This window comes from Typopeltis vanoorti, chromosome 10 (assembly GCF_054136105.1).
Source record: "Typopeltis vanoorti isolate ZY-2024b chromosome 10, IOZ_Tvanoo_1.0, whole genome shotgun sequence".
Lineage (NCBI taxonomy): Eukaryota > Metazoa > Arthropoda > Arachnida > Uropygi > Thelyphonidae > Typopeltis > Typopeltis vanoorti.
The window spans coordinates 99,321,877-99,349,435 of record NC_143558.1 but is presented as its reverse complement, the minus strand read 5'-3'; the positions used below and the strand labels follow the sequence as shown (position 1 = coordinate 99,349,435).

The following is a 27,559-nucleotide window of genomic DNA, read 5'->3' as shown; positions in this document are numbered from 1 at the left end:
CGCTACTTCGGCATAGTCTGTTCCCATATGCCAAGCAATTTCACTTCTTCAAGGTCAGTACGGTAATCTCGTTGCCAGCGGTGAGCGCCATACGAGTATACTCGTAGTTGGCTTGTGCAGAGCATATACTGTCTATGAGAATACACAGTTTTGATGCTAGCTCCACAAGCCAAGCATTTTCACTTCTTCAAGGTCAGTACAGTAATCTCATTGCCGGCGGTAAGTGTCATACAAGTATACTCGTAGCTGGCTTGTGTAGCTGGTTTACCAACTACGAGTATACTCGTAGTTGGCAGCGAACATGTTAAAAAGCAAAGATGGAATGCATGATATAAGATTGGTGGTGAAATCTTACAGGATGTGGAATCTCAAAGTTAATGTTGGATAGAGAACTGAAATTTTCAAGGACATTTTTGTTAAAATTGTGAGGACAGCACAACAGATTATGACAATTGTATGGATGACATTGACACGCAGGGGTAAGATACTATAATTTATTGTATAAGGCTTTGATCAGACCACATATGTGCACAGATCTTGTCATCTGGCTTCAAAAGGATAAAGAGATATTCTAAAGGGTTTGCTTGATGACGGAAGACAATTGACTAAAGTGGTTTCTGGTCTGTCTGAATTATTGAGTATGAAGACAAATTGAGGAAATGAAATCTGCAGAGTATGGATAGAAGGATGAAGGACATGACTGAGGCATATAAGTTGGTAATGGGTTATTATCAGATTAAGGTGGATGAGTTTTTCAGAGTGGGTAGAGACCTGAGATGGGAGAAATAATAGGCAATCCCTTTTGTAAGCTGTACAAGGAGGATGTGAACAAGTAGGTGAGAAGTAGGTATTTTGCTTGGAGAGAAATTGGAATGTGTCATCCAAAAAGTGTAGTGAGTGTGGAGTATAAAATATTTATACATTTATATTTTTGTCATTGAATTGTCATAAATAAGTATGGATCTATCTGTAACTTTAATAAATAAAATCTAAAAGAAGCTTTAAACAAAACATGCCTCTAGCATGTCTCAACTGACTTCTGTCAGAGAAGGCTCTGGTTGATGGCAAGATTGTATTCATCTGTGTGGTTGAAACTTTCCACTAAATTTCATTTGTCTCATTAAGCTTCTTTTTTTATTACTGAAAATTTAAATTTCATGATTATTGTTTCTATAATATGTATATTGGATTTGTATAACTAAAAATGTATTTAATAATTAAAAAAGTTTCATGCCAGAAATTTATTATAATGCAAATGTTAAAAAATGCCATTATAATTAATTATTCATGGTTAAATGATTTCTCCCAAATTGTCTTTTTCTAAAATGGAGCATGCTGATGTTACTAAAATTTTAAAATGAGATACATGGATATAGAAAGTTTGAGAAACACTGGTGTAGAGGATAATATCCAGTTATTTGCTGATGATACTGTATGTATCATGAACAATTATACAAGTGAATGTGCAAGGGAACTAGCAGTGCCTCTGACTAGGTGCTTTAATTTAAGTCTCAGCTCTGATAGAATTCCAAGAGAGTGGAAAACTGCAAAATAATTGCCTTGCATGAAGACTGTAGTAGCAAATTATAAATTATAGACCAATCAGTATTTCAGGTGTGGTGGTAAAAGTACTGAAAAATTGATCAAAAAGAGAATTCAAGAATGTGTGGATAAGAAGATGATACTGCATGAGGGGCAACATGGCTTTCTGACAGGTCAGTCAAGCCTTAGTAACTTACTAACTTTTTATAATAGAGTAACAGCTGAGTTAGATAAAGGAAATTAGCACATGATGATTTCTACTAGATTTTGAAAAGGCATTTGACAAAATACCAGATGACACTCTGTTATGCAAATTAGAACAAATGGGAATGGAAATGACACCGGTTATGTGGATAAGAGGGCGACTGCTGGACAGATATCAACAGGTGGTATACAGAGGATCAGAATCCAGGTTCAAACTGGTGACTAGAGGTGTGCCATACGGTTCAGTGTAAGATCACTACACTGTTTAATTTGTACATAAATGATATAGTAAATAATTTGAAAGGAAATATTCAGTTGTTTGCTGATGATACAAAATTAGGTAGAGTAATAGTGAATCAAGATGATGTGGAGAGCTTGCAGGATGATTTAAATAGGCTGTCAGTATGGGCAAAATATAACAGGTATCTTTAAACGTGTGGACAGACTTATGTGTTTGTCGAACATGTTGTTTATTTTTTTTACGGTATATATTAGAATATAGAAACTAAGTAAATAATTAATTTATTAACTTATTGCTGATATTCCGCTGGTGTTATAACCAGCATCTTCAGAGCACAAAAACACAGTTTGTTACAATATGCGAGACTATGACAACATGGTGTGATCAGCAGACTGGTTAAACAAAATTGCAGCAGCAACTCAAAGACTAGAGTCTTGATATTTTGGCACCCTCTATCTGAAAAAAAAAAAAAAAAAAAAAAAAAACGTCCGGAATTATCATTATGGCAAGACAGGCCTAGCAGACCATGTTCTGGATACCCCTGCACACAGGATCAACTGGAAACAAAAGTACTACACAAAAACTCTTATAAGTCGGAGAGATTGTTCTTAGAGGCGACAGAAGCCCTGAAATGCACTCCAAATCTCAACAAATATGGCTGTATTAACTTGCCTAAGATCTTGGAGACAGTCATCCTAAGAAAAAACCAGTATGCCTTTTTTTTTTTTTTTTGTAGGACTCTAGACTTATGTGATAGTTTTTTTGTTTGTTTTTTTCAGATAGAGGGTGCCAAAATATCAAGACTCTAGTCTTTGTGTTGCTGTTGCAATTTTGTTTAACCAGTCTGCTGATCACACCATGTTGTCATAGTCTTGCGTATTGTAACAAACTGTGTTTTTGTGCTCTGAAGATGCTGGTTATAACACCAGCGAAATATCAGCAATAAGTTAATAAATTAATTATTTACTTAGTTTCTGTGTTCTAATATATACCGTAAAAAAAATAAACAACATAACAGGTATCTGTTTAACGTGGAGAATAAAGTCATACATTTTGGAATAAATAGATTGCAAAGTGTGCTGTACCACATTGATGGAACTGTACTCCGGGAATTACACGAAGCTAGAGATTTAGGGGTTACAGTAGACAGAGAGTTAAAGTTTAGAGGACATGCAAAGGTTGCTAAAGTAGCTTATAAGATTACTTGGTTGTTGATACTGTATGTCACATGAGTTTCTTGGAGATGAGGAGGGAATTCAGAGGTGAGTAACCAAGATAGTGAGTGGTCTGTGGAATGTTCCCTATGAGGATAGATTCAGGGTATGTGTGGACTGCAGAAGTTGGTTGATAGATGAAAAAGATGGGATATGACAGAAGCTTTAAGTTAAAGGTTTTGTAGAATTGATGCAAGGGATATGTTTCAGCACTTATCTAGAGGGGGGACAGAACAAGAGGTCATCTCTGGAATTTGAGTGTAAGTGTGGTTAGTAGGTGCATAAGGACTACTACCATTCCATTCATTCACTTTGAAAGTTGTGAATGAATGTAATGGGTTGCCAGAGTCTGTTGTTAGCGCTCTGTCAGTTAATGTGTTCAAGGAAAGGTATGGCAAATAAATTGGGTCTCTCTCTCTCGACAAGTCTTCAGGCTTCATGGGGGTGCCTGTACAATAATAATAATGATATTAACAACAGGTTGGGGAGATTTATAATAATTATTATTATTATCCCAAGGCCACTTGGAGTCAGAGACTCATCTAGGAGATCCTTTTATCATACATACAGCTCATCATACTGTGCCTTAAACACACTCAAATTCTCAAATCTCAAATTCACACCACACCACACTCTCAGGCAAGGCAATCCAATCATTCACAACTCTGCAAAAAACCTGCTTCTCATTCACCTGCTCACAACCTCCTTATACAGCTTCCAGGGATGACCTCTGATTCTCCCCTGATCTTCCTGTTTTCTGTAAAACCTCTCCAGCATTGATTCTATAACAACCCCTTATCAACTTGTACATCTCTATCATATCACCACTCTTTCTCCTATCCACTAGACTCTGTAAATTGCATGTTCTCAACCTTTGCTCATATTCAACATTGCAGTGATCAGAAACTACCTTAGTCAATTGCCGCTTGACCCTTTTCAACATGTCTTCATCCTTTTGAAAACCAGGTGACCATATCTGTGCACAATTGTCCATATGTGGCAAAATGGCAAATCCACTAGACTCTGTAAATTGCATGTTCTCAACCTTTGCTCATATTCAACATTGTAGCGATCAGAGACTACCTTAGTCAATTGCCGCTTGACCCTTTCCAACATGTCTTCATCCTTTTGAAAACCAGGTGACCATATCTGTGCACAATTGTCCATATGTGGCCTAATCAAGACCCTTATACAAGAGAAAAAGAATCTCCTTACTTCTATAAAGCAGTGTCCACTGCATCATTCCCAGAATTCGTTGTATTGTCCTCACAATTTCAGTAATATGTCCTCTAAATTTCAGATCCTTTATCACAGGTTGACACTTTTAGATAATTATGGTAGCAGAATAACAACAGCAAATGATATGGTGGAATTATTTAGTAACCACTTCATCAGTGTATATGATAGTGGTGTGAATGATGTTGTGTGGCATATAGAAACAAAACAAAGATTAGGAGAGTTAAAAGTTAAAGAATCAGAGATGTATGAATTGTTGCTTGGATTAGATGATAATAAGGCTGTAGGAATTGGTGTCATATTACCACATATTTTTAAAAAATTGCTAAAGAGTTAATCATGCCATTGCCCTGGTTATTTATTGAAACTCTTGCAATGCCAATGATTCCTAAGAAGTGGAAAAAAAGGCAAAATAGTATCACTCCACAAGAATGGTTCTAGGACAGAAGTTTCCAATTTTAGATGGTCAAAGTGTTGGAGAAATTGGTTAGGAAAAGAATACAGGGGGTTGATGGACATAAGTTGCTCTATGATGGTCAGCATGGATTTGTGAAAGGTAAGTCATGTCATGTTTTAGCAATCTGCTTACATTTTATGATAAGGTGATGAATGTGTTGGATAAGGGTGATTCATATAAGTGATTTTTCTTGGATTTTGTAAATGCATTTGATAGTTTACCACATTACAGATTGGTGTGTAAGTACTGACGACAGGATTAGATAATAGATTTCTTAGATGGATTGATTGGCTTTCTGAAAGATACCAGCAAATTGTGCATGACGGAATGGTGTACCTCGAGTTTCTGTTTTGGGGCCTGGTTCTTGGTTCTCTTTAACTTATTTGTTAATGATATTTCATATGCATTGACTTGGGATCTTCAAATGTTTGCTGATGGTGCAAAGTTAGGCAGAATTACCAGGAGTGTTGCTTTAATTCTCTACAAGAAGATTTGAATAGACTTTTAGCTTGGACAGATGAATCGGGTTATAGTTTTAATATTAATAAATGCAAGGTATTACACTTTGGAGTACAGACATATAAGACTACATACTGTGTTTGTGGAGCTATGCTTCAGAAAGTGGATGAGATTTGGGATCTTGGGTGATGGTAGACATTTTACTAAAGTTTTAAGGGCACATTGCAAGTGTTGCAAAGACTGCACATTGTACTGCTGCTATGATATATAAGGCAATCATCTGACCATACTGGATCAGATGGGTCAGAATGAAGAGAGAGGTGCATTATAGCAGAGAGTAACCCATTCAGATGGGTTATCATTCTAACCCATCTGAATGGTTAGGTTTTGAAGAACCATTCTTAACTTCCTTCAAATTCATTCAAATTCATATGAGGCAGAGAGTATTCACAAAGTGAATATTCTCTGCCTCACACAATTCAACCATCTTGTTTTTCATTATCATTGCTCTCCTCATTTCAATACTGTCATATCTGGGCAATAAACTAACCATTAATAAACTAATGCATTAAAAACCTATCAGAAAAAATGAAAAGTTTGGTTATGTCAATGATATGGTTATGTCAATGCCAGCCTGGTTGGCCGAGTGGTTAGCGTATCCGCTCTCCAGCCAAAAGGCTGCGGGTTCGAATCCCGCCGTGGGCATGGATGTTTGTGATTGTCTGCGGAAATACTAGTGGTGGTGGTCATCGGTAGATGGCGTTGCCGTAGTTAATGGATTGAATGGTGGAGACAGAGTTGTACAGCAGGTGCCCTCCCTCGATGAGTCTTTGAACTCCCTGGAGGTGTCAAATAATAATAATAATAATAATAATAATAATAATAATATTTTCGTCATTTGGTCGAGAAAGGTGGATGAGCTGATTGCTTTCAAAGATTATCTGAACAACTTGCATCCCAATATAAATTTTACTATTGAACTAGAACAGCACAAAAAATTACCTTTCCTTGATATCCTTGTCGAAGTAAATGAAGAGGAAAAAGGTTATCCTTCTCTGTATACAGAAAACCTATCACAATGGGAAGATTTTTAAATGCTGCTTTACTCTACCATTCATTGCAAAAGAAAGGCATAATTAAAACTTTATAAGACAGGGCATAAAATATTATTATTATTATTATTATTATTCAGGCCTCCATGGAGTCAAAAGACTCATCGTGGGCGGTCCTTCCTAAGAACATAAAGTCTGTCAAGACTCATTGAGGGGATGTTCCTCCCCCCCCTCCCCTAAGAAACACAAAGTCTATCATACCACTCCTTAAACTCATTGATCGTTCTCGCCCTCACCACTCCATCAGGCAATGCATTCCACAGCCATAGCATATATCAAATATGCTAATTAAAAGGAATGAAGAACTGCACTACCTAAAACAGAACCTTGCACTTAATGGTTTTGAACCCAAGATGATCAGAAAAATTCTTAATACATCTCCTGCAACTCCCTTACTTGAACAAGATTTCGAGAATGCAATCATACTGCCTTACATCAAAATGTCATGGACAAAGTGGCTGTGTTGCTCCTTGAGTACAACATAAAAGTGGCTTTTGTACCTTTACAAAACATATCAAGATTCCTACATCCACCAAAACCTCCACATCATCCCATGAAAAAAAAAAAAAACAGTATCTATGAGATTCATTGCTCTTGTGGTATTTGTTATGTAGGCCAGACAGAGAGGTCAGGAGAGATCCACATGTTGAACACATAAAAGACATCAAAAAAATAAAAGAGCATAAATCAAGCCTGGCATTCTACACAACAGGCCATCAAGTACTCTGGCAACAAACATAAATGTCATATATTGATAATAAGTGTTTCACAGGAAAATTTAAAGAATCCTCACAAATGCTTAGGATCCCTACACAATGCAATAAAAATAAAGGCTTAATTTTACATCAAATATGGTCTGCTTTCATCAAAATTTAACTGCAACAGATGTAGGATATAGCACACGTGATACCACAGAACACAACAGCAACAACTGGCAATGTTCCAACATACATACAATAACGAATTTATCATTTGTATTCTGATTTATCAATTATTTAACAGTTGTGAAGTTATTATAAAAACATGTAATATGTGTAATTAATTGTTAATAGGCTTTTGTTGTGTAAAACTTTTATGTACCACTAGCCCTGATGATGTAAGTCTTACAATGCAAAACTTGTTGGGTTTTAATTGTTTATTTTTGATAAACTCCTATGTGGTCTCAATACCAAAAACTTCCTGCAGAATAAACTAACCACTTTTCCAATGACACTTTTATCCTTCACCTCCTGCAACAACTTATTCTAATTTCTTTCCACATGCTTTTCTCACTGTCTAAGTTGTTTCTGCTCACCACTATCACTAATTCTGATGCCTGTTTCTTCATCTATGCAAAGCATCTGATATTTTTTATTGTACCGGCTGGAAAATTTGTCTTATGTACCTTGCTATTTACTATACCTTTAATGATTGAATTACAATATAAAGCCACTCTATCATCTTTAGATACTTTCTTCTTCCTATTAACTTCATTCTCATTTACGTCAGTTAATTTCTTCTTTAAATGTTCAGTTTCCTCTTCCATACAATCTATCAGTAGTGGCGTATTTAGGTATAGGCCATATAGGCCCGGGCCTAGAGTGGCAAATTTTGAGGGGCAGCGGAAATTTCCAGGCTCTCATTTTTGTAATTATAACATGTTCCTTATATGCCACACTGCTCACTAGTAGAGAAATATTTTTCTTTTCCTCATTGTAAGTTTAGTCTGCAAGCATATCAGCATGTAATCAGATTCTGCATAACTATACAGACTGAGACATGTGCACGGAAAGCTACTGTATTGTTGTCGGTAACTTGACACAAAGGCAATAGAAATTAGTGAATTTGATCCCTTTCTTGCTGAGCACATTGCCAAAAGCGGGGAAAAAAGGAAAAGGTTTCGTTTCCTTTTCCTTTGCCACGTATGAGGAATTTATTAAAATAATGGGCGAGCAAGAAATCAAATTTATTGTGGAAGAACTTAAAATAGCTAACTACTATTCCATAAGTGTTGACTCAACACCATACTTGTCTCATGTTGATCAGCTATCCTTCATTGTACGATATGTGAAAGAACATGGAACTCCTGTGGAGCATTTCTTGCGTTTCATTCCTAACATAAGTCACAAGTCTGAAGAGTTATGAGAGGAGGTTTTGCTTCACTAAACGAGGTTGGAATTGATGTAGCAAATTGCAGAGGGCAGGCTTATGATAATGTTAGTAACATGTCAGGCAAATACACTGGACTGCAAGCAACAATTCTTGAAATAAATCCATTGGCAGAATTCACACTGTGCGCTGGACATTCTCTGTTTCTAACTGGTACTTGCTCTGCCGAATCCTCTCCATACTCTTCCGCATTTTTTGATGTCCTTCAGAAACTGTACGTATTTTTCACATCTTCAACACATCGGTGGAGTGTTCTAAGAAAACACCTGGAAACTTCTGCAAAAGTAATCAAACGTCCTTCGCCTACTCGTTGGTCAGCTCGTGATGATGCCTGTCAGAGTCTTCGTGAGGGATGGATGGAAATCATTTCCACTTTGTCCGAAATTGAAAATGACATCGCCCAGAAGAAAGTTATGCGATGTGAAGCAAGTGGGATTCTACTGCAACTTCAGTCACTGGAGGTTGGTATCATGAGGTTATGAGGGGCGGCACTTTCTGCGGGCCTAGGGGTGGGAAATGCCTAAATACGCCACTGTCTATCAGTAGTGGTTGTTAAAGTTTTGGAAAAGTTAGTGAAAGGTAAAATACTACAGGTGGGGGGGGATCCAATACTGTATAGTGGGCAGTATGGCATTGTGAACTGCTGATGTACAGACACAAGAGAGTAGTATATAGTGGGGTTTAGTCTAGGAGAATATGATGACTAGTGGAGTACCTCAGGGTTTGGTACTAGGGTCACTACTCTTTAATTTTGATCTTTAATGAAATAGGGGAAAATTTTAGAGAGGATTTTCAGTTGTTTGCTGATGGAGAAACTGGAGAGAGCAATAGTTGATAAAGACAATGTAGATATCCTACATTGGGCAAAGGGTAATGATTGTAAATTTAATGCTGCAAAATGTAAGGTTATGCACTTTGGGTTAAAAAGGTTGTATATGATGTATCATATTGATGGTATTGAATTGCAGGAAATTGATGAGGCTAGGGACTTGGGGATAATGGCAGACAAAGAGATGAAGTTCAGGGGGCATATTGCAAAAGTTGGTAAATAGCTCAAAGAATTGCTTGGACGTTGAAAAAAAAAACCACTTACAAGTAAAGATAAGGAAGTTATCCCTCTTTATAAGGCTATGATTTGGTCATATCTTGGTTTTGGGCACCAGGAGGTAGTAGAGAGGATTCAGAAATGAGGGAGTAAGATGGTGACAGGTCTGTGGAAAACTCCGTACAAAGGTAGGTTGAAAGTTTGTAGGTTACATAGTTTAGTTGATAGGCAGAAAGGAGGGGACAAGATAGAAACTTAAATATTAAAGAGGTTTTATAAAATTGATGCAAGTGAAAGTTTTCAATATATGACAAACAGTCAGAGAACTTGGGCATTGGAACATGGAACTTGTGTAAGAGTGTAGTTAGTAGGGGGTGTGCAGACCAAATGTTTTACATGGAGAGTGGTGAGTGAGTGGAATGGATTGCCAGAATTGGTTGTGAGTTCCCTGGTGGTGAATGGATTCAAGGAGAGGTGTGATAGAATTTGTGTGCATAGTGTTAATTTTGGGTCTCCGGCGGTGAGTCTCCACACTCCATGGAGATGCTGTAAAATAATAATAATAATACATTTAACCTGACTCTTCATTTTCATTAACTCTTGCATAAACTCTGATTATTCCTGGTAACACATTTCTCATTTTTGGAATGCCCTAACCTTTCATTGCATTTCTCATACACTATAAAACATTCCTAATTTAGTTACGTTCCAATAATACTTATCATTTAATCCACACTCCAGATATCACATATTTTGGGGCACATACATAAAACAATTGTTGCATTGTATCCACTGCAAAAATTCTAGAGAAAAACTCAAAATCCAAGTTGAAACCTTCTGCTTTGCTGGCATACATTTCTTTACTGCTGCCATTTTTGTAATGTTAACTTTTATAACCAGAATACCACAATCTATCCCCTACCTTCTAATTTAGTTACCAACTTGATGTATTGCAATCTGTCGAAAGTCTTTGCAAAATCTAATTATGCCAATGTATGTGTCAATATGTTGTAGTGCACAAGTAAATTGGCAAAACATGACCTGTCTTTCTTTAACAAATCCATGCTGAGCATTTCACAGAGAATATTGTTTTTATGTACATATTTCTGTTATCTTACTTTCACTAACCTCTTGAACACCTTAGCCACAACTCCAGATATATAGATTAACCTGTATTTGGTCTCAGCCTTATCACCAACTATGAAAAATATAACACTTTTAATCTTCTTTCTATTCCTTTGGGAGTTGCGGTTTTCAAAATTCTTGAACTGCTGTTAACTTTTTGGAACATTCTCTTAAGACATGCTGTGATATGTTATCAAGTCCTATTGCCTTATTGACGTTGTTTACTTAATTTTTACTTAATGTTTACCTCATATACGTCTTGCTCACTCATCGGAAACTCATACTCTCCCATTTCCACTTGAGCTTCTCATGATGTCACACTGGTGAGGATGAAATAACCTGAATTGAATTATTGAATTGTCCATTAAATACCTCAACTATGTCCTCTGCAGCAGTTACCAATCTACTATTTCCATCAATTAACCTAATCTTATCATAATCATGCATTCTTCTGCTAGACATATATCAAAAGAACTTCCTAGGGTTTTTCTTAGCTCGATTTGTTCATTTCAGGTCACATTGGACAATTGCTGTTTACCATTTGAGTTACCTTCCTAGCTTATTCTTTATACCTTTCATGCAAATGAATATTACCATTATTCATCTTGTGTTGCCTCCACTGTGTCTTCTTATTCCTGATTTCATGCTTAATTCCTTCACTGTTATATGGGTGAGTCTATTGTTGTTAATTACCTTTATCATAGCAGTATCCTGACTGTGGTGAAGACTTTTCAGTAGTTTTGTTATAGTGAGTTTCATTATTGTGGTGTTTGTTATAATAAAATGTTAATTATGCTGTAATTTTTTAAAAATTTTGCAAGACTTTCGCAGAATAAGAACACCACATGACAAATTGATATTGAAATTAAGGGAAATGGCGATGAATAGTAGATTAGTGACATGATTATGGTGATATTGTTAGCTAACAGATACAGGAAGGGTGAAGAGACAAATATCACAGGATTCTTGGGCATTTAATTTATACATTGATAATATAGCAGCTGGTTTAAAGGTAAGTGTTTAGTTGTTGCAATAATACAAAATTAGGAGAAATTATAGCAGAGAATTCTGATCTCAGGATATGATAGACTAATTTTAATGGTTCGATGTATTGGGAGGATGAGTAGAGATCAGTGGAGAACTCTAACAAGTCTGGATATGAAGATGATTGTTAAATCATGGATGGAGTTGCATCTGGACTGTCAAGTGAGTCTGGTCTTCTCTATTCAGGAGACAGGGAAATGCTGGTGAGAGTTCAGAAGCGAGATATTATTATTATTATTATTCAGGCCTCCATGGAGTCAAAAGACTCATTGTGGGAGGTCCTTCCTAAGAACATAAAGTCTGCCAAGATTCATTGAGGGGAGGTCCCCCTTAAGAAACACAAAGTCTATCATACCACTCCTTAAACTCATTGACCATTCTCGCTCTCACCACTCCATCAGGCAATGCATTCCACAGTTCAACCACCCTCCACACAAAGAAACCACTCCTCACCCTCTTGCTCACAGTTTCCTTTTGTAACTTCCAGGGATGGCCTCTTGTAATCACTCCTTCCCGCTGTTCAACCAAGCGAAAGAACTCCCCAGTGTCAACCCTGTAACCACCTCTCAACAGTTTAAAAGTCTCAATCATATCACTTCTCCTTCTTCTATCCACCAAACTCTGCAGTCCACATTCCCTCAGCCGATCCTCATAACTATGCTTGTACAGTCCTGAAACCATCTTCATCCGTCTTTGTATTCTTTCCACAGTTCATTTATCCTCTTCAAATCCTGAGGACCAAATCTGAGAACAATAGTCTAAGCGTGGTCTGATCAGAGACTTATACAACGGAATGATAACCCTTTTATCTCTGCAGGTCAGTGTCCTTCTCATAATTGCAGCAATCCTCTGTGTTACCTTCACCACGTCTGCAATATGTCCCCTAAATTTCAGGTTTCTATCAATCATCAACCCCAGATCTCTTGTCTCCCCTACTTTTTCCAGTATAACTCCTCCCATAGAGAATGCAGCATCCCATCAATGTTTCCCAAACCTCAAGACCTTACATTTTGCTGCATTAAACCGACATCCCATTCATTTGCCCATCTATCTAGCTTATTCAAATCCTCTTGCAGGGCTACCACATCTGCACTATTACTAATAATCCTTCCCAGCTTCACATCATCTGCAAACAACTGAATATCCCCTTGCAATCCACTGGCAATGTCATTGATATAAAGGTTAAACAATATAGGTCCCAGCACTGAGTCCTGTGGGATGCCCACTTTTAACCCTCTGCCTCCTTGAAACTGCTCCACCATACACAACTCTCTGATACCTATCAGACAGCCAATCCTGAATCCAGTTGACCAATGTGACATCCAGACCCATGTGATGCAACTTAAATATCGGCTTATCATGTGGCACCCTGTCAAATGCCTTTGCTAAGTCTAAGAAAATTGCAGTATATGCCTTTCCCTCATCTGATGTTCTTGTAACTTTATTATAAAAAGCTAGCATATTGCTAAAACAAGAGTGCCCGTTCACAAATCCATGTTGATTCTCACAGATAACATTACCCTCATCTGCTCAATGCTGTATACGGTCCCTCACTACTTTCTTCAAGATCTTAACAACTACTGATGACACATAGACTGGCCTATAATTAGACACTTCCAGTCTGTTACTGCCCTTATGCAATGGCACTATCTTACCTTCCTTCCATTATCTGGGCACCTTTCCCACGACCAATACTAGAGATACTGAGATTGTATCATAGGACTGTGATATTGAGTGTAATTGATTGAGGTAAATTTGATTTTCAGATCTTGGCAGATATGGAGTTGAGAGATAATATAATTGAAACATGTGTATTTGTGTGAGACATTTGCTAAATAGATTTAGCAACAAAAAAAAAAAAGCCATTCATGTAAGTTGCAAGAGTGTTGTGATTAAAGAGTAGAAATAAATCTTTTGCATAGAGAATGGTAAGTACATGAAATGAATTAGAGTGGACAGTGGATGAGTAGACTTTGAACAACTTCATGGTGAGATGAGATAAGTATTGTGATGCATCGAACGAAATGATCTTCCGCATTGAGTCCTCTTGTGATGCCATAGAAATAATACTAAAGCATGTTATGCAAATGATGAATAGTCGTATATCTTTATTAAAATATATAAGATCCAAATGATCTTATATATTTATAAGACTCAAAGTTACTGTATGTTGTTAGATAATTAGAAAAAAAAATGTATTTAAATAATCTACTCATTTGTAATATTGCATTTCTTAAACACTTAAAATATGTACCAAAATTATTAAAAAAAAGAAAAAAAAGAATTGAAAACAAAAAGTAATTTAAAACAATTCATATATTTTTTAAAGTTTATTGTGATGAATAAATTTTCCAATTATATGAAACAGTTATACAGTGCCTATTTGTTAAGTTGTAGATATTTGCCTGTTTGGCAGGAGAAAAAAACCACTTTCAGACAGAAGAAAACACTGGAGCTGTACGAGCTGGAATATAAACAGGTTTTTTTTTTTTTTTTTTTTTCTTCTTCACAGCTGACTAAAAGTTTAACGTTAAATATATGATACATGTACATGTGAAACAAGTCACAAAATGTGAGTTAAATTACCCAGTAAATTATATATTTTAGTTATACAGTCATCACCTGTTACAACAAGGATATTTTGATGAAGTATACTACTGAGAACTTCCTATAGAGGAGTGCTGCCTTAGCAGACATTGTACTGTAAAAAATTATTTTATGGTCCCTATGAGTTTACTCAAAAGTGGCTTCTTTATCTATATTTTAAACTGTTTCTCATTAGTCATTTAGTAAATTCTTCAAAAATTACTTTGCTGTTTCTATTATATAAATTAAATAATAACAGACAAGTTTTCTTCATTTTTGTGAAATGTGCTTTTAAAATTCTTGATATATCTCAGATGAGATTATGATGGTTGGCGGATGCCGAAACTCAAAACACGGATGTTGTCCTGATGGCGTGACTTCAGCAGGTCCAAACTTTGAAAGATGTCAACATACAAAAGAATCTGGCAGCTCTTGTATATCTTCTGAATTTGGGTGTTGTATTGATGGTATTAGCCCTGCTCTTGGTCCTTTCAAGTGAGTAAATAATTAGAAATACATATGTAATAGTCTAAAATTATTTTAAATAAATCCATTTCATTTTGCATATCCTGAAAGAATTGTACATTTTTTTTGCCATCCCCTTAAAGTTTTTTATTTACTCACTAATTGTGAAGCTAGGAAATCTCTTCAGACACCATCGCTGATTCTCCTACACTGTTTTCAGAAATGATTTCTGAATCTGTTCTCATAACAATAAATAAAATAAACATAGCATAATGAATATGTTGTTCTTTCATAACTAGAATTTATTTTATAAACTGTATATTGAATTAAGCAGTAATGCAGTGCTGTAGGAAAAAGAAAACTAAATATACTTATATATGCCTCTTGAGTAAACAGATCATATCTGCTATTAAACACTAAAAAATTAGTGCAGTTTTTTATCATTCACAGTGTAATTTATAGAGTTCCATACCAGCATGATTCAGCTGAAAGAGTCAGATTTTCTGCAGTTCTGCCTGGCACAATGAACAAATTCCTTAAGCTAGTTTCTGCAGGGAGTGTTTTGTGAGATGCAGCATTGTGTATTTTCAAAGAAGCTAATGAATCTCTCTCTCTCTCTCTCTTATCAACTCCCTTTGATAAGAGAGAGAGAGAGAGAGAGATACCAGACAGTTCGATTGTCACACACAAAGATGATTAAACGATGCTTTAAACTTGTTCACCATTACCACACTCTCAGGTGATGCACTCCACTTTCCACATAAAAAAACCTGCTCTCCACTCCTTTGCTCAGGAATGACTTTTTGTTCCAACCATGTTTCCAATCATTCTGCAAAAAATCTCTTCTACATTAATTGGCAATGTCCTCTTACCAACTTATGTCTCAGTCACATGTCCACTTTCCCCCATCCCCACAATCTGCAAGGCTCAGCAGTTTGCATTTCTGCACCCTTTCTTCATACCAAATATTCCAGATACTGGAAAACTACTTTAGTATTCTCTGGATTCTTTCAAGTATATTCTCACTGTGCATAGTAATCTGTATTTGGCCAGATAAAAGAAACCATAATCTTCTTTCATAATTTCCTGACAGTTTTACTGATCTATCCCAAAAATTTCCATTTCTTTTCATCATCACTCTCAGTTCCTTAATTTTTTCTCTCTCTGTCTCTCTCCTTGCAAGATATCCCCACCAGTTGTATACTTTCCATCCTACTCTTGTTTTTCAAATTTCAGAACCTTACACTTAACATTGAAATTGAAATGGTAGTAGCTCTACTTATTCACATATAAAGTCTGTTTAGATTGATTTGTAAGCCCACAGCTTCTATTCTTCTCTTCATTTTCTCTCTCTCTTTCTCTCTTCAGTTTTGGATGTTAAGAAATCTCGATGTGAATACACCCATGGGATTATTGGCCAACATTGCACGAAAGTAGAAGTGGAATGGCAATGTTCCTAACCATGCTGTTTAATTTACATCTTAATATTGGCAAGATTACAAGGGAATGGAAAAATAAAAACAAGATAGTTTTTTTGCATAAAAGAGGCTCAAGACTGAGTCAGAAATTTATTGATCAATCAGCATCTCAGGAGTGGTAGTTGAGGCATCAGAAAAAGTTGACTAAGGGTTGAATTTTGGAATGGATAGATTGGAATATGATACATCACAGCTTTGTGATGGGGAAGTCTTGTCATGGTAATTTACTTATTAATAAATGGCAATTGAAATTCCATAAGGGGAATGGCTACACCATTATATTGCTGTACTTTGCAAAACTATGAGACAGGATATTGCATGGAATTCTATTATATTGATTCATTCGAATGGGAATGGATATAAAGATGACAACATGGAAAGTGTAATATATTGTGGAATCATGTTAAAGAGGAGGCCTATGCTTAATGGTTTGTAGCAGTGATCTGTACACTTGGACCATTGCTGTTTAATCACATTGACATCAGCATGGATGAAATGTCATTCCTTGTGGACTTCATATCCATGAAAAATCAATGCAATATTAATGGTATTACAATTTTAATGTGTACTTCACATCCATATGAACTTTGAAGTATGTGTATATGCCGAAAGCCAAATACAAGGCCAGTTGGGGTTAATTTGTTCATAAACGATATAGGAAATGATTTAAGGCAGATTTTCCAAATTCCATCTATTACATAGATGGCATTTGACATCATAATGATGTCATTAGAGGTTTAGAGGTGAGAGTTTGTGTTCAGAGGAAGTCTGCAGTATAGGATTATTTATCAGCCTCAGAGGATGAAGAACTTGCTGATCAATAGAGATATGAAAGTTATTATTCTTCTTTAATAGGATTTGATATGTACGACCAGCTGGACTATTATTCACAGATTGGATTCCCCTGGTTTCCTGAGGAAAAGAATGTGGTGGAGAAGATCCAGAGACGAGTGATCAAAATAGTGTTTTAAGTCTGGTCTGTGGTGCTTCTTATAATGATCATTTGATGATTTATGGGTGATTTCATGTAAAGCGGATGACTAATGAAATCAAATAGGAACTGCAAATGAAAAGGAGGTTATGGAAAAAGTATAAGGAGAGGGGTGGGGAACAGCTGCATGAGAAATATAAGACTTGGGCCAGGAAAATGACTAGCATAGTAAGAAAGACAGTACTGAAATTCAAGAAGAAATAAGCTCCAAGATTCAAGAAAAAATCCTAAGCAACTTTTCCTTAGGATTTTTTCAGGCAATTCAATATCAATTGCCTCTGGACCCTCTCTGACATCTCTTCATCCTTTTGAAACCAGGTGACCAAATCTGTGCACAGTAGTCCATATGTGGCCTAATCAGAGCCTTATACAATGAAACCAGAATCTCCTTAATTCTATAAGTCAGTGTCCTCTACCTCATTCCCAGAATTCATTGTATTATCTTCACAATTTTGGGAATGTGTCCTCTAAATTTTAGATCCTTATCCAACATTGCTCCAAGATTTCTTATTTCCTCCACCTCCAATAATATATCCCCAACCAAGCAAAATTCTACATCCCATCTTTGCTTTCCAAATTTTAAAACATTACATTTTACAACTTACTTTACATTTTAAAACCTTACTTTATACAACATTGAACTGATATCCCCACTCCAGTGCCCATTCACTCAGCATATTCCAGTATATTCCAGTCTTCTTGTAAGGCCACAACATACAGTCTACTCTTCGTAGTTCATCTCAACTTTGCATCAACTACAAACAACTGTATATCGCCATTCAGATCTTCCCCAATATCATTAACATACATGTTTTAAACATCAATGGCCCTAAAACAGACCCCTGAGACATACCACTACTAATGTTCCTCTTCTGGGATATTGCTCCCACATACACAACTTATTGATATCTATAAGATAGCTAATCTCCAATTCAGTGCACTAGACTAATATCCAATCCCACCTACTCTAGTTTGACTATCAACTTGTCATGTAGTAATCCATCAAAAGTCTTTGCAAAGTCTAAGTGTACTACTGTGTGTCCATCTCCTGCATCCAGTGCTGCTATCATCTTATTGTAATAAGATCACTAAAATATGATCTCCCTCTTGCAAATCTGTGCTGTCCATCAAATGTAATACCCTTGTTGTCAACCCAAGTCTGGATCCCAGTTTAATCACAACACTTGACACACAGATTGATCTATAATTTGATGCTTGACTTCTGTCACCTCCTTTATGAAACAGTATAATCTTGCCTTCCTTCCACTCCTTTGGAACCAGGGAGTTAACATCAAGGTAGATGTTAACTCCCTGGCACATTGATGGATATCAAATGATGGATATCAAAAAAAAAAAAAAAGAATACTTCTCTCCAACCCCTCTCCACAGCAAATCCAGGAAACTCATCACAGGACTTCAATTTCCATTCCTTTTTTGGCATACTTTCACAAAAGCCAACCTCCTAAGGTCTCACAGCATTCTGGTAGCCTTCGAACCGATTAGAACTGTATGGAATATGTTATGCTAACCTAAACACCAGAATGCTTTCAATAAACACTCTGGAGTTTACAACATTCCTTGTTCTTGTGGCCTGAATTACATCAGACAAACTTCAAGAAGTCTAGAAATAAGACAGAAAAAGCACATTGGAGATGTAAACAACAACAGAGAGGACAGCTTTGGTTTAGCATTCCATTTTTCCAACACTAACCATAACATTGAATGGGATAAAAGTACTATGCCATACATAGAAGATGACTACAGCTCCTGCAACATAAAAGAAGCTGCAGTAGTAATCCACTCAGAAGGCATCCTGAACAGAAACCAAGGGATCCTTTGTGTTATCTGGAAATCACTTGTAAGATTTCTCCACACATCAGATGTAATTTTGCAGCTAATTATAGGATGCACCTGCTTAACAATGACTAATCAAGTGCTAATTCATCTAACTGGTGGAAGAAGCCACCAGTTAACTCGGTGAAACTAGTCGGTTACTAGTTGTATCAAATTTCCAACCAATCAAAACCCAAATTTCAGTTATCTTATTTAAGTATTTAGTGGTCGAAAATAACAATGATCACCACAATAAGTCTCTTCTCCTCATCATCCACTGCTTTCAAACTCTCCATGATGTTACATTCACAAAGATGAAAGACCTTTATGAACTGCTCATTAAATATCTCAACTATATCCTCTGCAGCAGTTATCATTATACTATTTTCTCCAATCAGTGCATCCTACCATAATCGTTCTTATTTTTGTTGGCTACATATTGATAGGACTCCCTGGGATTTATTCAGTTAAAGTTGGATAACCAATCTAACAGATAAGCTTAGGTGTTTTGGGTAACCAACTTGGGCTTACTTCATTTAATTTCTTTAGTTGTTGAGATCCTCATTCACAACTTTAAGTCTTTACTCCTTCTCTTCTCTCTCTCTCTCTCTCTCCCCCAAAGAATAATGCCCACTGCAAACTCATTCTTGCTTAACAATATGCATTTATCAACCTGCTACTATGCATACACTACCAGAATTCCATCAGATTATGCCACATAATTTATTGAAAAAACAAAAGTTATCATAATACATGTGAAGAACAAAATCTTTGATAAACTAATAAAAATTTCACTTAAATTAAAAAGAAAAAACTTTCTGCTGAAACTTAAATGAAATAAATTTAAATGAAATAAAACACAAACACATACCATGTCTGGTAACATCTACATGTCAAATAATCTGTCAAACAGAAACCAAAATTATGAAGCCATGAAGACTTCTGTGAGGAAAGGATATATGTGGAAGTACAAGACTAGCTATTATGACAAGCTTAGGAGTCAGCTTGGTGCTATATCATGGAATAAGTTGCTGAAGGGTAAGGAAATAAATGCTTCTCGGGAACTATCAAAGAAATACATAACAACATCAATGTGTGAATGTATTTTGAAGGTCAGAAAGCTGAATAAGATAGGTGTAAAATGGATAAAGGAGGGGACTGAGCATGAAATCATGAAGAAGAAGAAGCCACTTTGGAGGCAGCATGAGATGAATAATGGTAATAATCTGTGGAGCATGAAGAGTATAAAAGAGCAGGCCAGGAGAATGACTCAGTTGATAAGGACAACAAAAGTGCACTAAGCACAGAAATTAGCGACTCACATCAAGAGAAACTCTGGTGAGTTATTTTGATATGTGACAATTGGAAGGAAGAATGATTATGATAAAATACTGTTAATAGATGAAAGTGGGAGATTGGTGACTGTTGTAGTGGACATAATTGAAGTATTCAGTGAACATTTCATTAGGGTTTAGCATTTTTAATATGAAATCAGAATCTCAAGTGTAGAGAATGAAATGAGAGAAGACTTATAGTGAGTGATCAAGAGGATATGAGGAGGTAAGTAAGCTAGGTGTCAACAGGGCAATAGGGCTTGATGACATATCACCATATGTCTTAAGGGGAAGTTCCAAGCAGTTAGTCTTGTCCTACCTTTTAAGAAGAGTCTTGCAACAGCACAACTCCCAAAGGAGTGGAAGGAAAGCAAAAGAGCGAGAGAGTAAGACAGGGGAGATTGAAGAGGTGGTTATGAATGGGAAAGTGAGTGGTATGAGTATAGAAAATGAGAGAATGGGTGTGCAAGAGGAGCAGGGAAACGGGGAGGCTCAGGGTGGACAGGAGTACACAGCATAAGAAAGGTGGATGCTCCAAGAGGAGGTGAGCATGTGTAGGCAGGAAAGGAATGGGATGACCAGGAATCAAGAGGAAACAGTTGGAATTGAAAAGGGTTTTAAAATGAAGCAGAAAGGGAAATGGTCCCAGTCGAGCATGGAGAGATCACATCGAGTGAGTGGTAGTATCAGTAAAACTAGCTGTAGATCCAGAAATGAGCTGTTGTGTTTGTATACAAATGCTAGAAGTATAAGAAACAAGGCAGATGAAATGGTTGCACTAATTGCGTCTGTTCACCCAAAGATTGTCGGAATAAGTGAGGCATGGTTGGAAGAGGATAACATCCTGACAGGAATAGAGATGGAAGGGTATGATGTGTTTCATGAGGACAGAGGGGGCAAAAAAGGGGGGAGTGCTATTGATGATAGAGAAAGAGTTTTCTCTATCATCAATAGTCTATCTATCTATCCCAATGGCTTTAACAGGCCTTTAAGGCCCACAACCTTCCAAGCATGCTTGGATTTCGTAACCGAAATACGAGGATAGAATGGTCACTCCTATGCCTCAAGGTATTCTTGGCTGTATCCCTGTGTGTTCAAGGGGCCGGTTTGCCTGTTTGCGGGATGAAAAACACCAGATAAACTGGCGGAAAAAACCCTGCTATCCACGCCCAAGACTGGCTAACTTGGCTATGACTGAGGAAGATCCTTCAGCTCCTCACATCTCCGATGGGAATCGAACCTAGGACACTCCTTCCCCAGGCATATGGTTGCAAAGCGCAAAGCCACTAGGCTAACTGCACGGACTATCATCATTAGTTGAATGTTAAATTCGTTGGATGTTAATAGACCAGGTAATGTGGATGGTGGTGATAATGAAATGTATAATCAAATTAGCCAAGCAAATAAGAAAATGGTCATTATAATTATGACAATATACACTGGAATGATGAGATAGCAACTGGAAGTAAAGAAAATGAGTTTCCTGAGTTTTTGAGGGATAACTACCTCAGACAGTATGTAACAGAGGGCACACAAGGATCGAATGTCTTGAATTTGATCATCTCATCAGAGGATGTAATTGAAAATGAAGTGTCAAATCATCCACCAATTGGTGAGAGTGACCATGAGGTGATTACCTGAGTGGTTTCCAGCAGTGCGAGGACCTCTGTGAGAAAATGGTATATGTGGAACTACAAGGGGGGGGGGGATGATTATGAAGAGCTCAGGAGACGGCTTGAGGGTGTAGCATGGAATGAGGAGTTAGCTGGAAAAGAGATCAATGCAGTTTGGGGGATTTTCAAAAGCTGTTTAGTAGATGCAATGTCTAAATGTATTCCAAGGGTGAGAAGGTTAAATAAGGTGGGTGTGAGATGGATGAATAAAGAGATTAAGCATGCAATACACAGAAAAAGGGCGTTGTGGAGGCAGCATAAGAGAAGTGGAAATAACCAATTCCATGAGGTCTACAAAGACCAAGCAAGGAGGGTGAGGGGTAGCTAAAGAGAGGTATGAACAGCAGTTGGCTAATGAAGCCAAAAAGAATCCTAAGGAATTCTTTCGATATGTAGCCAGCAGAAGAAAGAATAATTATAGAAGGATGACATTGATTGGAGAAAATGGTATAAAGACAGATGATGCAGAATGTGTGGTGGAGATACCTAATGAGCAGTTCATAAAGATCTTTCAATCTTGTGAATGTGACTTCATGGAGCAATTGAGAGCAGTTGATGATGGGGAGAAGAGCCTGACTGTTGGTGAGCAAGAGGTGTATGGGGAGTTGAGTAAACTAGATGTTAATAAGGCTGTGGGACTTGATAATATATCACCACATATTCTGAAAGACTGTGCCAGGGGAGTTGACACCTGCCTTGACATTTTTTTTAATATGAGTCTTGCACTCGGTCAAGTTCCTAAGGAGTGGAAGAAGGACAAGATTGTGCCACTTCATAAAGGAGGTGATCGAACTCAAGCATCAAACTATAGGCCTATCTGTGTGTCAGGTGTTGTGGTTAAGTTGTTGGAGAAGCTTTTGAGAACTAGGATCCAGAGTTGGGTTGACAACAATGGTATTATCTTTGATGGACAGCATGGATTTGCTAAAGGGAGGTCATGTTTTTTTTGTAATTACTTAATTATTACAATAAAGTGACTGCTTCCTTGGACAGAGGAAAAGGATACATAGTAATATACTTGGATTTCGCAAAGGCTTTTTGATAGAGTACCTCATGATAGGTTGACAGCCAAACTAGAGCAGATGGGGTTGGATATTAGATTGGTGCATTGGATTGGAGACTGGCTATCTGTTAGGTATCAACAAGTTGTGTATGGGGGGGGGAGCAATATCCAGGAAAAGGAAAGTCACTAGTGGAGTGCCTCAGGGGTCTGTTTTAGGTCCATTGCTGTTGTATATTAATGATATAGGTGAAGATTTGGATGGAGATATTCAGTTGTTTGCTGATGATGCGAAGTTGGGACGAACCATGAAGTGTAGTGAAGATGTTGTGGCCTTACAAGAAGAATTGAATAAATTGAGTGATTGGGTACGGAAATAGTGATGTGAGTTCAATGTTGCAAAATGTAAGGTTTTAAAATTTGGAAAACATAGATGGGATGCAGAATTTATGCTCGGTGAGAATGTATTGTTGGAGGTAGAGGAAATAAGATATCTGGGGGTGATAGTGGATAAGGATCTAAAATTTAGGGGACACATCGCCAAAATTGTGAAGACAACACACAGGCTTCTGGGATTGATGCTGAGGACACTGACATGTAGAAGTAGGGAGATTCTTGTTCCGTTATATAAGGCTTTGATTAGGCCAGACATGGATTATTGTGCCCATATTTGGTCACCGGTTTTTCAGAAGGATGAAGAGTTGTTGGAAAGGGTCCAAAGAAGACTGACTAAGGTAGTTTTTTGACCTGGAATGTCGAGTATAAGGAAAGATTGAGAAGATGTAATTGGCAGAGTCTGGTGGACAGGAGGAAGAGGGGAGATATGATAGAGAACTACAAGTTGGTAAGGGGTTGTTATAGGATCAATGCTGGAGAAGTTTTACAGAGAATAGTGGGAGATCAGGGGAGAACCAGAGGTCATCCCTAGAAACTGTATAAAGAGGGTGTGAGTAGTGGAGTGAGAGGCAGGTTTTTTTCGTGCAGAGTTGTGAATGATTGGAATGCCTTGCCTGAGAATGTGGTGTCTGCAAAAAGTTTGAATGTGTTTAAAACATGGTATGATGAGCTGTGAATGTGATAAAATGACCTCCCAGATCAGTCTTTGACTCCATGAGGTCTTGGGGTGGTAATAATAATAATAATAATAAATTGTTGCACTTCACAAAGGTGTTCATAAGGTTAAGGGAACAGATTATAGACTGATCTGTATATATATAGTTGTAGTTAAGGTATTGGAGAGATTGGTGAGATATAGGATACAAAAGTGGGTTGATAACATTGGTATTCTTGTGCTTTTCAGCATGGGTTTGTTAAAGGGGAGATGTGTTTTACAAAGTTGCATATGTACCATAACAAGGTGACGAATATATTGGAGAAGAGAGATGCATATAAGTGGTATACTTAGACTTTGCAAAGGCTTTTGATAGATTGGCACACCAGAAGTTGGTAATTAAATTGAAGAATATGGGATTGGATAATAGACGAGTTGGATAGGTGAAGGCTATCAGATAGGTATCACGAAGTTCTGTATTTGGAGGGATGAACTATCTCAAAAGAGGAAAATCACTAGTGGTGTGCTTCAAGGGCCAGTTTTGAGACCATTGTTATTTAATTTATAAATCAATGATATTGGGAGAGGTTTAACTGGTGATATACAACTGTTTGCAGGTGATGAAAAACTGAGGAGAGTGATGAGGAATCAAGCAGATGTTGTTTTACTAGTCCTTAGGATGTAGGATATGAGGGCAGATTGATGGAATACAGTTTGCGAAGCTTTGTGAAAAAGGTAGAGAGGGATATGTTTGAGACATTTAAGTTGGTAAAGGAAGGGTTGGTACCAGGCTAAATGTAGAAGAAATTTTTCGTAGAATGGTTGAATAGAAGAGATTATATCAGTCGGCAACAGTATGGAACTGTCAATTCAGTGTTGCTAAGTGTAAGGTTCTGAAATTTTGTAGGGAACAACTGAATGCAAAGTATACAATTAGTGGGGAAATTTTGGAGGAAGTTGAGGAGATAAGAGACGTTGGAGTGGTAGCGGACAAGTATCTGAAGTTCAGAGGTCATATTGCAGAAGTTTTGAAAGTCACCCTACAAGATTATGGGAATAATGTGGAGGACCTTAATGTGCAGAAATAAAGAAGGTCTGTGTTCCATTGTATAAGACCTTGATCAGGCCTCATATGGACTTTAAACAGCTTCGGACATCTGATTTTCATGATGATGAGTAGATGTTGGAAAAGGTCATGGTGATGAGTAGATGTTGGAAAAGGTCCAGAGACCAGCAGAGGTTGTAACTGGCCTTCAGGATGTGGAGTATGAGAGCAGAATGAGAGAACACAGTTTGCAAGCTTTGTGAATAGGAGGAAGATAGGGATATGTTTGAGACATTTAAGTTGGTAAAGGGTTGTTACCAGATTAATTATTATTTTTATTATTATTATCATCATCCAACCTCCATGGAGTTAGAGACTCATCATGGGAAGTACACACTATTCCACACGATGATCATCCCACTGTGCCTTAAACTGATTCAATACGTCTACATTCACAACATACTCAGGCAATGCATTCCACTCGCCAACCACTCTCCATGCAAATAACCTGCTCCTCACTCCTCTGCTCACACCCTCTTTTTTTTGTTGATGGCTTCTTGTTTAACCCCTCCCTTCCATGTCAACCTGATAACAACCACTGACTAGCTTATGTCTCAATCATATACCCCCCCCCTCTTCCTCCTATTCATGAAGCTTTGCAATGTACATTCCCTCAATCTGTCCTCATACTCCACATTCCAAAGACCACTGACCACCGTTGCGAATCGTCTCTGGACTCTTTCCAACATATCCTCATAACCATGAAAACCTGGCAACCAAATCTGTGCACAATAATCCATATGAGGGCCTGATTGAGGCCTTATGCAATGCATTGTTACCTCTATTTCTGCATGTCAGGGGTCTTCTGCATTATTCCAATTATCTGATGTGACATCTTCACAACTTGAGAAATGTGGCTGCTGAATTTCAGGTCCTTGTCCACCACACTCTTATATCTCTTATCTCCTCTACTTCCTTTAAAGTTAATCCACCAAGTGGGGAAACTTTAAAGGAAGTAGAAAAAAGTTTAAAGGAAACTTTAGGTGTTACACTTTGCAACATTTAATTGACAGTTCCACTTACCTGCCCATTCATGCAATCTATTCAAGGCCTCCTGTAAGACCATAACATCTGCTTGACTCAACATTGCTTTCCCCAATTTTGCATCATCTGCAAAGAGCTGCATATCACTAGTTAAACCCATCCCAATATCATTAACATACAAATTGAACAATACTCACAAGCTGACCATTGTTGTTCAATGGTCAGTTCAAAAACTGACCGTTCAAGAATTCAATGGAAGAGGGAGATGAGACATACAGGAGAGTTGGTCCACCACTAGTGACCTTCCTCTTTCAGGATACTGCACCCTCCATATATAACTTTCTGATACCTATCTAACAGCCAGTCACTGATCCAACTCAGAAGTCTGTTATTCAATCCCATCTCTTTCAATTTATTTAACAGTTTGTCATATGGCAGTCAATCAAAAGCTTTTACAAATCCAAGTATACAACTGTATATGCATCTCCCCTGTCCAAGGTATTTGTCACCTTGTTATAGTACATAAGTAAGTTAGTAGAACATGATCTCCCTTTAACAAATGCATGCTGATTACTGCAGAGAATACTGCAGTAATCAACACCTACTTTTCACCAATCTGTTCAGTACCTTTACCACAACTCCAGATATACAGATTGGCCTATAATTTGAAGCTCTAGCCTTATCATCATCTTTATGCAGTAAAACAATTTTACCCTCTTTCCACTCCCTTGGAACCTGTGCTGTTTCAAGACTTATTAAACAGGCACACCAATGCTACTGCCAATTCCCTGGAATATTTCCTTAAGATATGTGTTGATATGCCATCAAATCCTATCACATTAGTGACTTCAAGGTTATTTATTTCCTAAATACCTCCTCCTCACTCACAATTAAGCAGTCCCCTCCTGTGTTCTCTGCACTTAAGCTTCTCATGATTCTACCCTGATCAGGATGAAACACTTATAAATTGGTCACTGAATATCTCAACAATGTCTTCTGCAGTAGTTACCATTCTACCATTTTCAACTGTTAACATCATCTTACCATAATCATTCTTCCTTCTACTTGCCACATATCTAAAATACTCTCTAAAGTTTTTCTTCACCTGATTTCTCAATATTTGCTCATATTGCACTTTTGTTTTCCTTACTAATTGTGTCACACTCCTGGCTTGTTCTTTATATCTTCGTGTAACTGATTATTACCATGATTCATCTTGTACTTCCTCCAAA

The 27,559-nt window shown here is 37.3% G+C and overlaps 1 protein-coding gene across 3 annotated transcripts in view; it reads left to right on the top strand.

Annotated features, from left to right (window-relative positions):
• LOC150102627 (papilin-like) overlaps positions 1–27,559 on the top strand; it is an 843,028-nt gene that overhangs the window by 493,252 nt on the left and 322,217 nt on the right. For all 3 annotated transcript variants that reach the window (XM_090399411.1, XM_090399410.1, XM_090399409.1), the window contains one exon: positions 14,728–14,908. In XM_090399411.1, coding sequence (XP_090255537.1) covers positions 14,728–14,908 — 181 coding nt within the window. The remainder of the gene's footprint in view (positions 1–14,727; positions 14,909–27,559) is intronic.